Here is a 14,734-nt window from a genome sequence, read left to right as displayed (position 1 = left end):
CTATTACTAGAATGTGATCAGGGCTGTTTTTTGAAGTAATATGGAGTGAATTGAATTGTCTGAAGACTTCCGTATATGTTGATAGGAACCTCAGGATGAGGCCAAGAACCGTTTACAGTAGCAATCCTAATTCAAGATGGTGGCCCTGCTGATCTTTGCCATTTTTGAGGATGATGTGATTCACAAAGCTTCCTTCTCCCATTAATGCCTAAACTATCAATTCATGGATATGATATTTTATGTTGTGGATTTAAAGGTATACTGGATAGAGTTAAAAATTAACTGAATGCTATTGCATAAGCTGTTGATACTTGAAAAGCATTAATTCAAAAATTATCATACCTTATAAAAAAACAAATACAAAATCTTAAGAAATATCTCCACCTAGCCTGATGCAAAATGAGAAGTACAAGTTGATTTTATTGTGAGGTATTTTCTATTAAAAGTGTAGTATTTTAACATCTTGGCAATAAGTGTCATCAGTACTTACACTATTGAGATAGGTATTCCCTGTTGAACTAAAATTGGAATCCTGCTTCATATCCAAGGACATCATGGGAGCCAAATCTAGTGGATAAAAATAGAAACTTAATTCTATCAAAGCTGAACATAAATGTATTTTGGAACTTTTTGCAAATGTAAACTTAGATCAACATGTAACAAAGTGCAATACATAGCAACTTTCTATTAAAACATCATAATAATTAAAGTCAGTTATATACAAATCATAACAGAGATGGGGCACAGCTCAAACGAACCATGTTGATATTTGGCTTTTATAATCATTATTCATTACTGCAGAACAAACAATTTTAAATTTAAAACTTCGAATAATTTTTCTGAATACCAATTTCCTTTTACCAATTTGTTGCCTTCTTCTTAATAACTAACTCCTTTATTTTTCTTCTAAAATTAATTTTTAAAATAATTAGCTTCATTCAATCATTTTCCAACAAAATATAAAAACTTTTCTGAACCAATTTCTTCCCTCTGGACTTCATTTATATCAAATAAGCTATGCTCTTATTAGCTTTATATAGCTTTATTTGTTCATTTTTTCAGAATGTGGGCATCACTGGCAAAACATCATTCTGCCTTCCCAAATGGCATGCCATACCCCTGGGCCAAGAGGCTGGCATGTAAATTGGGAGGACATCAGAGTATCATCTCTATTGTTACAGATATGAAATTGCACATAGGCCAATCTATGCAAGGATAGCAGATATGCTCTTTTGAATGACCAGGTTGGTTTTCAAAGCAATCCACTGAGAATATGGCTGCTATTGCTAACACTTGATTCCTTGTGCTACAGCTTATTAGATTATCAAATCATTATTATAATTACTGTGGGTTTGAACTGGGGTCCCTCGGTTGTTATTTGAGGCTTGTCACCAGTCCAATAATTTTATCACTGCAATGCTCCATGACTCTTTGAATGTTTACTTCTGTTAAACAGACACAAAAGATTGATTGCATATCTCCACACACTTGTCCAGTCCCACTGTCAAACAAACTGGTACTTTAGTTCCAATAGAAATATAATGTCACTGGAATCTAATAACTAAGGAAAGCTATGACAAAAACCAAAAGGCTGAAATAAAACTGGAAATGCAGGCAATAAATAACAAGTTAGTGCCTGCACTTGAACACATACATACCTTGTTGAACTAGATAGTGGTCCATTTCTGAGGTACTTTGTTGTACTGAGTCCTACAATAAATGAGGTTCAGATATCAATATTTTGAACAATTTAACATTAAGCAAACATATTTATTTGTTATCCTTGACAGTGCTGCACCTAGTTTGAGCTTGTCACACATTAAGAAAAGGAGGCTGTTCAGTTTTCTTTACCAGTTTTATACAATTATCTCAACATTTTATCATGAAATTACCAAAGTAGGTAAATATTATCTCTACAAAGTATATTACAATGAAATAATACACTTCCTGGATTGGAAAAAAATATACTATAAAACCTGTGCCTCAAATATTACTGAATTAGGAAGAAAACCTACACAGTGGGGTCTAGTTATTTGGACGATCAATCTATTGGGGCAGCTACTAATTTTGGACAACTCATAAAGGAAAAAAAAACTAATTGAGAAAAAGCCAAGACCTCCTTCGTTTATTTGGGATACTATGTCATTTAACTGTGCAGATTTCTGCTGAACAGATTCTAACTAATGTCAGTTGCACATATTTGTGTTCAAAAAGCATTGATTTCAGTCACTGATACTTGGCGAGTAAGACAATTCAGAACTGTTCTGCTCACTGCGGTTTCAAGCATTCAGGCCTAGTGATGGAAGAATAGGCCAGGAATGAAAATGAAACTATATCACTATTTCAGCAAGTGAGGAATTATGAATAATTTGAAGGTATCAACAATCATTTTGAAAGTTACAATGAAAATGAAGATTTGGAGACTGTAACAGCTTCTAACTAGTGTCAGTCGTGTACATTTTGTGTCTGTTAGAAGTACTTCGAAAGATCAATTTTTAAACAGCATTAGTTGCATATACTTTATGTTATGTTATTCATTTAGGCTGACCGATGCTGAATTAAAAAGCAGTGATTTTTGGCACTACTTCATGCAGGAAGGTAATGAATACAATCCATTATCTACACTAGGTGTCTACACTGATTTTGTTAATTTACAGTCAATCAAAAGAACACTTCAACATATACTGCATGACTTTTTCTGTCGCTAACCATTTGGAACTAATATACAGTTTTACAGTACTGTAGTAAAATTGGTAGTGTTCCAATTTGTTGTGCATTTCATTTAAATACACAATTTCTTACTCAGTGAAACACAGTTTGTCTTTTTTTAAAAAAACTATTTCATGAAACTTTGGCTAATTGGACAGAACTTAATTGGGCCAAAAATGTACCGGTCTCAATGTGCCCCAATTAACCAGAATCCATTGTATATAAACAAACAGCAAGAAAACAGTCCCATAAAAGTAATTTCAAAAATTTTGTTCTGTATATTCACAAAAGTAAATACACAAAAGCAAGTCAGGGAACAGGAAATGAGCACATTTAAATGCAAGAATTATGGAACAAGAAAATGATGTTGATATTTGTACAAATCAAGAAACTGTGTTGCAATGCTATAAAACTGCCATGTTTTCAGTTAAATCAGGGGATGCAAGACAAGTTGATCGTGAAAACAAGGAACAGTTTGATAACTATGTTCGGAACTGTCAGCCAACTTCTACTTCCCTCAATAATCTATATGTCTTTCTCTGGAGCAGTTTGTAAAGTTTAGCCTGGACTCCAGGATGTCACGTCCTAAGTCCAAATAGGCCAAGGGAATATTCTCACTGTACTTAAACAGCAGAACCCTTCCATGCTGAACACCCATTTGGAGGGAGGTGTGCTGAAATCAAAGTAATTGCATGTACTCTGGGTGGAGAATGCCCAAACTCAAAAATGCACTCAGCAGACCTTACACAACTGATATCATTTGAAAGACTGAATGGCAACTGAATGAGTAAGGCGTTTATTAGTGCAAAGACATGAGGCATAAATGCCTTCATCAGCAGAGGGACTAAGATAAACAAATGAATTGAGGTTGAAATATAGCATTCCTGTGATGGAAAGCAAACACAGTGAAACTGAAATCCAATAAATGGGACAAAATCATTTATTACTGCTGGTCAACAAAGTTACAATTTTTTGGCCAAGTTCCTGAGAGAAGGGGCAAAAATGATTGATTGAAAGAGAAATCTACATTGTACTTTATATGCCATGCTAGCCGTAAGTGCTAAACAAAATTATAAATTTAAAATATTGGATGCACAAAGGAGTTAAAATTTTCAAAGCAACATTCTAAATCTCCATTTTTTAAAAGAGTATAATAAATGTATTACAATTTGCACATTAAAACAATTGTAATCTAAATATAAATTTCTAACTATCATAGGTACTCAATTTTCTCGATGTGACAATATTCCAAGACTGCATTGGGTTGAATAAACCTTAATGATCCCTGTCAATTGACACCCCCTCACCTCCACACACAAAACAGGTGCACCATCCACAGATATTTCCGTTAATAGCATCAGCACACGGTAATTCACCATCTTGTTGCCCCTAAAGTCTTCTTAACAACTGCTTCCATTGAAAATGTAATGTATTTTTTTTATGGAAAGTAGTTCATCTTGGCTGGATTCCCTTGCTTCCACCCACAGGGTGAATGCACCTGGGCAAAGACTTCACAAATTGGGAACACCTGTCTTTCATGAGCTTCAAAAACAGCAAATACTATTAAAAATATAGATGGCCTTCTTTTCAGTAATAATGTTGGTCTTGAATAACTAAACAATTCTGCTTACTACATAACAGTGCTTCTGGTGAAATAATTAAACAGCTGAAGAACACACTGGTTCTAATTTAGCACAGTAAAAATGAAAACCTAAAACACACATCGAATTCTAAATCACTCTTGTACTCATATTTTGCAATAATTACACTTTTCATAATACCCAACTTCCTGATATTTTTATTTAAATCTTTTAAATGAGTTTTATATGAATACTTATCCATGATCATTCTTGCTTATTCCATTTATAAAACAATCCCATTAACTGAATAATCATTTTTAAGCTGTGGTCTGGAATTCTTATAACACTGTGCATGCAAAAAGTTTAAAGGTCTATTTATGTTGACTTTTCCCTGCAGTTCCAACTTGAACTGACTCATTTGGTGTCTAAAACTGAAAGTCTGTGACTTCCTTGCAAGTTCCTTACTAACAGATTGAGGGCTGAGAACTTGTCAGTTTGTTCCATTGTTGGACTTCATGTAAAGTTTAGACTTGTTGAACTCACTATTCAGAACATGTGCCAAGTCAGACCAGAAAAAAGTATCTGAAATTCCATTTATTTTAAATGGGACTGTATAGCAAAAATTTTGAATTAAACATGAATTTAAATCTCACCAAAACAAAAGGATGTGGAATGAATGGAGAATGGACTCTTATGTGACTTATACTTTAAGTGTTTTCAGACCATAAGATACAGAAGCAGAATTGGGCCATTTTGCCGATTGACTTTGCTCTGCCATTTCATCATGCCTGATCCATTTCGCTATCATCCCTAATCTGATACCTTCTCTACACATCTATCCCTTAATGCCCTGACTAATCAAGAATCTATCAACCTCTGCCTTAAATATACCCAATGTCACACACACTCAATCAATTACAATGTAAATTTGCTTGCTGATAAGCCTTCAAACACTGGTTATCAAAGCTATTTTACAAGCACTATCAACCACTTATGATCACAATTCCTCAATGCTGCACTGTGGCCTCTCAGTCTCTTATTTGTATTTGTAAAATGTTGATGTTTTCCTTCAGATCTGATCTTAAACAAGTTTTAGTTGGTTTCACTTCTGTTAAACCTTCTTTCTGCTACTCATTTTCTAATTAGTTTGCACATTTTTACACAAAATTTATTCTATGGGGATATTTATTAATTTTCTTTCAAGATTCCTCATTCTTTGTTTTACTAGTACAACCAAATCTTCACCACATGCTTTCATCAAAACTAGAAACTTTCAACACAATGTCCCTTCCGCTACTAAAGTAGAGCATTTCATCCAAATTCACATTAAATTCCTCCATTCCCGGTTTTTATTGCTCATTTTCCTCCTGCATTTAATATATGCCAAATTTATATGCTCATTGGAACTGAGTGGCTGACTTGTCTACAAACATTTCCCTGGAGCGTAGAAGAATGAGGGGAGACTTGATAGAGGTACATAAAATTATGATGGGTATAGATAGAGTGAATGCAAGCAGGCTTTTTCCACTGAGGCTCGGGGAGAATAAAACCAGAGGACATGGGTTAAGAAGGGTGAAGGGGGAAAAGTTTAAAGGGAACATTAGAGGGGGCTTCTTCACACAGAGAGTGGTGGGAGTGTGGAATGAGCTGCCAGATGAAGTGGTGAATGCGGGCTCACTTTTAACATTTAAGAAAAACTTGGACAGGTACATGGATGAGAGGTGTATGGAGGGATATAGGCCAAGTGCAGGTCAGTGGGACTAGGCAGAAAAATAGTTTGGCACAGCCAAGAAGGGCTAAAAGGCCTGTTTCTGTGCTGTAATGTTCTATGGTTCTACGTCAATAAAGCAGGAAAAATTGCTTATTTAAAATCTTGCACATTAATTGCAGTTCTGACCTTACAACATTGCAATACCTTTAAAGCAGTTTACTCACCAATAGACGGTTGCAATGTCAATTTAAAGATGCCATACACTTGTTTAATATGTGAAATTATTCATTTTTAAACTTAAATTTTGTGTCTTTTTTAAATCATAAGGTATGCACAACGTTAAATCCAAAAGGTAGCAGCATTAGTTGAGATGGATTTTTGAACATGTTTAGGCTACTAAGGTGAAGCTTAACTCAGAGGGTCGTCAGATTGTGGAATGAACTGCTGGTGGAAGTGGTGGATGCAGGTTCAATTTCAACATTTAAGAGAAATCTGGATAAGTACATGGATGGGAGGGGAACGGATGGCTATGATCCAGGTGCAGATCAATAGTATTAGCCATAATAATAGTTTGGCACAGACTAGAAGAGTCAAAAAGCCTGTTTCTGTGTTGTAGTGCTCTGTGACTCAATGCACATGGCGATCATATCAATTCTGCATCTCTTGGTTGAAATCACCTTTCCCCACATCTGGTCTCCAGAAACTGAAATCTTCCTTTAACTGCGACCACATTGTTACCCTACTACCAATTTGACTTGATCTAAGGCTTTCACTCAGTTATGAGTCTGATGTAAAATAAAAACACTTAGTATACTGACAGATAGTACTGAAATTTAAGAAGGACCAACACTCTTTGTCCATTTTTTAAGCATATGTTTTCTTTATAAAGAAGAGCTGTGAAAATTATACCTTGATAGTTACTGATAAGCAACTAAATCAATGAATAGTACATACCAAAACAGAATCCAGTCTTTCCCTGACTTTTTGCATTTTCATGGACATCCTGGATATATGACTAAATGAAGAAAGAGAGGCATCATATGAAGTCCCACCATCAAAACTGCTGCTAAGAATCTTGGGTCCTTTTGGTGTACATGTAGTTGTAGATTTTAAATTTGCTCTACTGACATTTTTCATATTTTCAGCTTCCATCTGAGCAACTAGAAAAACAAATTAAGAATTACATACAACCACCATACTATATGGTGCTTTAAACATTAGTGTTACATTGTATCAATAATTGTAAAGGAAAGATCTATATTTAATATATAGGTATGAAATAACAACCATTAAAACAATAATGCAAATGCCATTTGCCACTACTACCAAAACAATTTGAATGGAATACAATAATAGTTTTTACAAGTTCCCTGTTTTGAAAAGTAGCATAGAAGGTTAGAGCTGCGAAATATGTACAGCCAATAAAGTGTTTTTAAATTTCATTTCTTTAACGAGCAGATTTAATCAACAGACAGATATGTTACTGGTCACATTGCACTCAAGCTTTGTACGTGGAAACAACCGACTGACTGGCATCAGTAGTGGGCAAACTAATGGAGACGAGCATGGCTTTGTGAGGGGCAGGTTGTGCCTCAAGCCTGGCTAACTTGTTTCAGGAAGTGACAAAATCAAATTGATGAAGGTAGAGCAGTGATATAGCCCATATGGATCTTAGTAACACGTTTGACAAGGTTCCCCATGGAAGACTCATTCAGAAAGTCAGTAGGTATTGTATTCAGGAAAACCTGGCTGCATGGATACAGAAATTACTTGCCCATAGAAGGCAGTTAGAGCATACTCTGCCTGGAGTTCTGTGACTGAGGGTTCTCTGTAAGGATCTGTTCTGGGACCTCTGCAATTTGTGATTTTTATAAATGATTTAGATGAGAAGGTGGAAAGGAGGGTTAGTAAGTTTACAGGTGACACAGAGGTTGGTAGAGTTGAGGAGGGTGTAGAAGGCTGTCATACAGTACTGTGAAAAAGCCTTAGGCACATATGTATGGCATGGGTATTTTATGTATTACACTGTACTGTTGCCGCAAAAAAAAAAACAAATTTCATGAAGTGTGAGTGATAATAAATGTGATTCTGATCTGGATCTCTGTTATGGACTGAAAGTGGGAAGGGGCCAGTGAGAGAGGAATCATGGATGGGAAAAGTGGAAGGGACAGGGAGGAAGTGGAAAGCATCAGAGTCATCCTGTAATGATCAACAAACCAATTGTTTGAAGTCCAATTACCTTGCCTGTGTCTCAGAGATATGTGTGTCTGCACCTGGGCCATTCCCTCCCCCCTGCCTCTGGCACTCCTTCTCTGCCACCTGTCCTACACTCCCGACATCCTTTGCCAGATTTACTAAGTCACTCTCCACTTCACGTTACATACTGTGCAAAAATCTTAGGCACCCTAGCTATATACATGTGCCTAAGACTTTTGCACAGTTCTGTAGGTTAAAATGGCACATTAGGGTGTGGAACTGGGCTCAGAAGTGGCAGATAGAGTTCAACCCGGAAAAGTGTGAAGGTTGAACTTGAAAGCCGAGTACAAGGTAAATGACAAGATTTTAGAAACAGAGGAATCTTGGGACCTATGTCCATAAATTCCTCAAAGTTGCCACACAGTTGACAGGGTGTTTAAGGTGGTGTATGGTGTATTGGCCTTCAGTAGTTGGGATTGACTTCAAGAGTCATAAAGTAATACTGCAGCTCTGTAATACCCCGGTGAGACCTCAGTTAGAGCATTGTGTTCAATACTTCCATTTAACATTTTAACTACATTTTTTATTTAGAAATATAACACTGTAACAGGTCCAATGAGCCAATGCCACACAATTACATCCATGAGGCTAATTAACGTATTAACCCGTATGTCTTTGGAATGTATGAGGAAACCAGAGCACCCATGTGGTCACCTGGTCACTTCACTATTAGAAAACCTGAGAGGATGCAGAGGAGAATTACCAGGATGCTGCTTGGATTAGAGAATGTCTTATGAGAGTACAAGGGGTAAATTGATGGAGGTGTACAAGATGATAAGAAGCATAGACAGAGTGGACAGCAGTGCCTTTTCCCAGGGTGGTAATGGCCAATACAAGAGGGCATATTTTTAAAGGTGACTGGTATACTTTGTGATATGGTGCAACTCAAACTACCTGCGTCTCAATATCACCAAGACCAAGGAGATGGTGGTGGACTTTAGGAGATCTAGGCCTCATATGGAGCCAGTGATCATTAATGGAGAATGTGTGGAGCAGGTTAAGACCTACAAGTATCTGGGAGTACAGTTAGACGAGAAGCTAGACTGGACTGCCAACACAGATGCCTTGTGCAGGAAGGCACAGAGTCGACTGTACTTCCTTAGAAGGTTGGCGTCATTCAATGTCTGTAGTGAGATGCTGAAGATGTTCTATAGGTCAGTTGTGGAGAGCGCCCTCTTCTTTGTGGTGGCGTGTTGGGGAGGAAGCATTAAGAAGAGGGACGCCTCACGTCTTAATAAGCTAGTAAGGAAGGCGGGCTCTGTCGTGGGCAAAGTACTGGAGAGTTTAACATCGGTAGCTGAGCGAAGGGCGCTGAGTAGGCTACGGTCAATTATGGAAAACTCTGAACATCCTCTACATAGCACCATCCAGAGACAGAGAAGCAGTTTCAGCGACAGGTTACTATCGATGCAATGCTCCTCAGACAGGATGAAGAGGTCAATACTCCCCAATGCCATTAGGCTTTACAATTCAACCGCCAGGACTTAAGAACTTTTTAAAAGCTATTATTAATGCTTTTTGAGATAGTGATTTAGATGCATATCATTTTTTTTTTTTACTGAGTTAAGTATTGTATGTTATTAGTTTTGCTACAACAAGTGTATGGGACATTGGAAAAAAGTTGAATTTCCCCATGGGGATGAATAAAGTATCTATCTATCTATCTATCTATCTAAATTATAGAGAAGATGACAAAGGTAGTTTTGTTTTTAAACACAATGGTAAGTGCATGGTGTGCACTGCTGGGGGTGGTGGTGTACGCAGACACATCAGGGACATTAAAAGATTCTTAGATAGGCTCTCGGACGAAAGAAAAATGGAGGCTTTGTGGGAGGGAAGGGTTAGATTGACCTTGGAGTAGGTAAAAAAAAAGGCAGCAGAAAATTATGGACTAAAGGATCTTTGTTGTACACTCTATGTAGGGACAGGTGTTATACCTCCTACAGTTACAGGGGAAAGTGCCTTAGAAGAAGAGACAGGGGTGGGGGATGTCAGAGATAAGCAAACAAAGGAGCTATGGTGAGAGTGATCCTTTCAGAATGCAGGAATGGGGTGGGAGGTGAAGATACGCTGCTGGTATGATCCTGTTGTAGCTGCCACAAAACATTTCAGAAGAACAGAACCTCATGTTCTGCCTGAATAGTCTAGAACTCAAAGGCATGAATATTAAATTCTCCAATTTCAAGTAACCTGCTTCCTCTCTGTCCCTTTTCTTTCTGCTCCTGATTACCCACCCCGCCCCTCAATCAGCCTGCTTCTTCCCCCTCCAGCACTCACTATCAGACAATCATACTCCAATTCCTTCCACTGATTTCCCTCCGCCATCACCCTTATTTGATTCCATGCTCCACCTTCTTCTCCCATCAGATTTCATCACTGGCAGCCCTTTGTCGCCTCCACCTTACCTAGATCCACCCATCACTCTTGTTCTATCCCTACCCTTTACCGTTTTAGACTCCTCTATTTTCATTCTAGATCGAGGTGGCCAACCTTTTACATTCCATGCGTCAATTTTTTCACACGAGATCAGATGCGCCATACAACTCTTGTACCCCCATTCAATTCTTGTAAAAATGTTAATATAGACATATTTAGCATTTCTACATGATATACTGATTTACTATAAAAACAAGATAAACATTACTTACCTTAATGAGACTTTTAACAAATATATTTTGTCTTCTTTCAATTTCTGTCTTTTTCTTAATCACATATTCTTTCCATAGCTCAGACCCAAGCACTAGCTTCAGTTTTCCTTCTATTTCAGTCTGATGTTGTGTTTTATAGTGTCTATTAAGATCATGTCTTCTATTATGTATCAAAGTGTTTTCACCAACAATGCACAACTGTTTTTCTGACGGACCCGCTATAAAGAACTCATTTTCCCACTCTTCATTGAATTCATGCTTGCTATTACTTTCTGTGTTGGCGTGTGGCCAAGTGGTTAAGGCATTCGTCTAGTTATCTGAAGGTCACTAGTTCGAGCCTTGGCTGAGGCTGCATGTGTGTCCCTGAGCAAGGCACTTAACCACACATTGCTCTGCGACGACACCGGTGCCAAGCTGTATGGGTCCTAATGCCCTTGGTGCCGTGGAGAGGGGAGACTTGCAGCTTGGGCAACTGCCGGTCTTCCATTAAAAAAAAACCTTGCCCAGGCTTGCACTCCAAGGTGCAAATCCATGGTCTATCGAGACTAACAGAGGCCTACTACTACTATCATTTTCTGCTTTTCTTTTGCTCATTTTCTTTTGCACTGTGATGGGTAACTGAATGTAAAAACAAGCTTTAATTTTTGAAAAAGTACAAAACTGCAAATGTTCACAAAGGACAAACAAAGCACAACTCCATAGCACACGAGTGTCAATTGTAAACTGACTGGCAAAAGCCTGCGACGCACCATTGGTGCAGGCACCTGGCACCTCAGAATCAAACAAGTATCAAACGTGTATTGAACAGTTATGGAACGACTGCAGAACAGAAGTCCTTCTTTCCTAGTTTGACTGATTGAACATTTTTTTTAGTTGAAAACAGATTAACGTGAAAGAAGATAACACTCACCAAAAGATGTGCATGAAATAATAAAATTGCTAAAAATAATTGCTAATTTTTAGATTTATTCTCAGTAAAACCTATTTCTAGCTCTAAGCTACTTGAATTCCTGTTATAAATTTTTTTCCCTACAAATCGGTTTTTGGTTAATACTTTTTGCATGAGTAGGCTTACTTTTTTTTTTATTATCACTGGAGTGCAATGCGCCACTTCTAATCATCCAAAGTGCCACTTTTGGTGCATGCACCATAGGTTGGCCATCCCGGTTCTAGATGATGAAAGGTTGCAATCCAAAACTTTGACTGTCCATTTCTCTCCACAGAAACGTGCACAGTTCAAAACACAGAATCTTGCGTGTGAGATTTTTGCTCCAGAATTGAGCATCCACAGTCTTCTCACTACTGGTTTGTGCTGTTAATTTTTATGTTTATAATGATGGATTCCAGTTAATTAGGACACATGGGATGAGTACATTTTGACCCAATTAAGCAGCTGTCCAAATAAGTTGGTTTCATGGACATAGTTAAAAAGGTATAAAAACAAACTACTATTTAACTGAGTAGCAAATTATGAATTTAAATGAAATACAGAACAAATTAGAACATTACCAATAATCTACAATACTATAAAACTGTATTAGCTTGCATAGTGTACACATTCATTTGATTGGCAGTAAATGAACAAAATAAACAGACACTTGGTATAGATAATGGACTGCTTTAATACAATGCTATCAATGACTGCATTCTCCAAATCTTCATTTTCATTGTAGCATTCAAGATGATTGTCAATAGGTTCAAATTCTTCATAGTTCCTAATTGTAGTGAAATTGTTTCATTTTTACACCCGGCCATTTCTCGCATCTCCATGACTGAATGCTTGAAACCACAGTGAGCAAAACAGTTCTGAAATGTCTTACTGTTTATTTCTTGCTAACTATCAGTGACAAAAATCACAGACACACGTAAATAATGCTTTTGAAAAACAGTTTGCTCTAAACATAGCATAGTATCTAACAGCCATGCAAGGACACGCAACTGACAGTAGCTAGAAATGTTCGGCAACAGTCTCCCGTCCCACTTAAAACAAAGAAAATCTTGGAGATTTTCTCCATTAGTTTTAGTTCTTTAACATTTGTCCTGCCCAGATTAACCAATGGCCCAATTAACCAGAATCCACTGTACTGTAAATATACATGAAAGTGCCATTATTTATTCTATATATTAGTATCCACAGAATGCAAATTGAGAGGGCAGGACACAGTGTTCTTTTTATTTAAGACCATGGCTCACCATCTCTTAAAATGAAATAACTTCCTCTTTATAATCTTCCACAATGCTACAGATAAATATCTGACAATGTCATAGAGCACCACTGATCAGAAACAGGCTCTTTGGCCCATCTAGTACACGTCGAACTGTTTTTCTGCTGAGTTCCATTAACATGTACCTGGACTGTAGCCCCTTATAACCTTCGTGTCCATGTACCTATCCAAATTTCTCTAAAATGTTGAAATTGAACTTGCATTCACTACTTCCTCTGGAAGCTCGTTACACACTTTCACCAGCCTCTGAATGAACAAGATCCCCCTCGGGTTTCCCTTAAATATTTCACATTTTACCCTCAATCTATGACCTAGTTTCACTCAACCTCAGTGCTTGCATTAAACTCATCTATACCCCTCAATTTTGTACAGCACAATTAAAATCTACTCTCATTCTCCTACATTCCAGTGAATTCTTGGTCTTTTCTCCTTGGAGCGATGGAGGATGAGAGGTGTATTAAGATGATGAAAGGCATTGATCATGTGGATAGTCAGACGCTTTTTCCCAGGGCTGAAATAGCTAACACGAGGGGGCGCAGTTTAAGGTGCATGGAAGTAGGTACAGAGGAGATGTCAGGGGTAAGTTCCCACCCCCCACCCAAAGAGAGTGGTGAGTGCATGGAATGGGCTGCTGGCAATGGTGGTGGAGGGGGATACAATAGGGTCTTTTAAGAAACTCTTGGATAAGTAGATGAAGCTTTAAAAAAAGGCTTTAGGTAAGCCTAGGTAATTTCTAAAGTAAGTACGTGTTCAGCACAGCATTGTGGGCTGAAGGTCCTGTATTGTGTTGTAGGTTTTCAATGTTTTTAAAATCCTAACCTACTCAGTCCTTCCCTATAGGTCAAGGCCCAGCATAATCTTTGAAAACTTTTTAAAGTACTCTTTCAATCTTATTGATAAGTTTCCTGTAGGTAGGTACATACAATACTCCAAAATTGGTCTTATATGTCAATGTCCAAAAGGGTTCTTCAAAAAGTTAAGTCTAAACTAGGGACTCCTCAATCCTATGCTGGGGTAGTGGTAAAGTGAATATAAGTTTATGTAGCTTTAATTTCATTTAAAAAATTTTCAGAATCAGGTTAATTATCAATAACATACGCTGTGAAATTCTTTTGTGGCAGTAATCCAAGACATAAAAATTACAAATTACAAAAATAAGTAATATAAAAGACAAAAATGTACTCATGGATTGTTCACATATCTGATGGACAGGAAAAAGCTGTTTCTAAAGCATTGAGTGTGGGTCTTTGTGAAGACACAATACGACAAAAGTAGTTTCTATTTCTTCAGCATAGTGATTGTGCTTTCTTTTTCCCAGCCTGATTTTTGGGGCCAGGAATGACTTTCTTAATCTGTTCTAGGCAGCTGAAGAATACCGAGAGAGATGTACACTTTCTACCACAGGTGGGGTTGCTAGTGCTTGACGTGGCAGGTGGGTAGCCTGTTTAGCATATTGTGTGTTACTTCCACTAGGTCTCTACATGCTGCCAGCCAATGTTCCACCTAATAGTCTGCAAATTCAACTTTTCAAGGAGACTGGAGACATTCTTGAAGTGATTTCATTCTCCAACTTTTGCCATGATGGAGGTTGGATTAGAGTACATC

The 14,734-nt window shown here is 37.5% G+C and overlaps 1 protein-coding gene across 2 annotated transcripts in view; it reads right to left on the bottom strand.

Annotated features, from left to right (window-relative positions):
- ahi1 (Abelson helper integration site 1) overlaps positions 1-14,734 on the bottom strand; it is a 182,793-nt gene that overhangs the window by 102,065 nt on the left and 65,994 nt on the right. For both annotated transcript variants that reach the window (XM_073056315.1, XM_073056316.1), the window contains 3 exons: positions 6,955-7,160; positions 1,659-1,710; positions 491-567 (listed from right to left, as the gene is read on the bottom strand). In XM_073056315.1, the coding sequence (XP_072912416.1) occupies positions 491-567; positions 1,659-1,710; positions 6,955-7,160 (335 nt within the window). The remainder of the gene's footprint in view (positions 1-490; positions 568-1,658; positions 1,711-6,954; positions 7,161-14,734) is intronic.

The sequence above is a fragment of the Hemitrygon akajei genome, chromosome 9 (assembly GCF_048418815.1).
Source record: "Hemitrygon akajei chromosome 9, sHemAka1.3, whole genome shotgun sequence".
NCBI classification, from domain to species: Eukaryota; Metazoa; Chordata; class Chondrichthyes; order Myliobatiformes; family Dasyatidae; genus Hemitrygon; species Hemitrygon akajei.
Note: the sequence above shows the minus strand (reverse complement) of the source record. Positions and strands in the feature narration are given on the sequence as shown.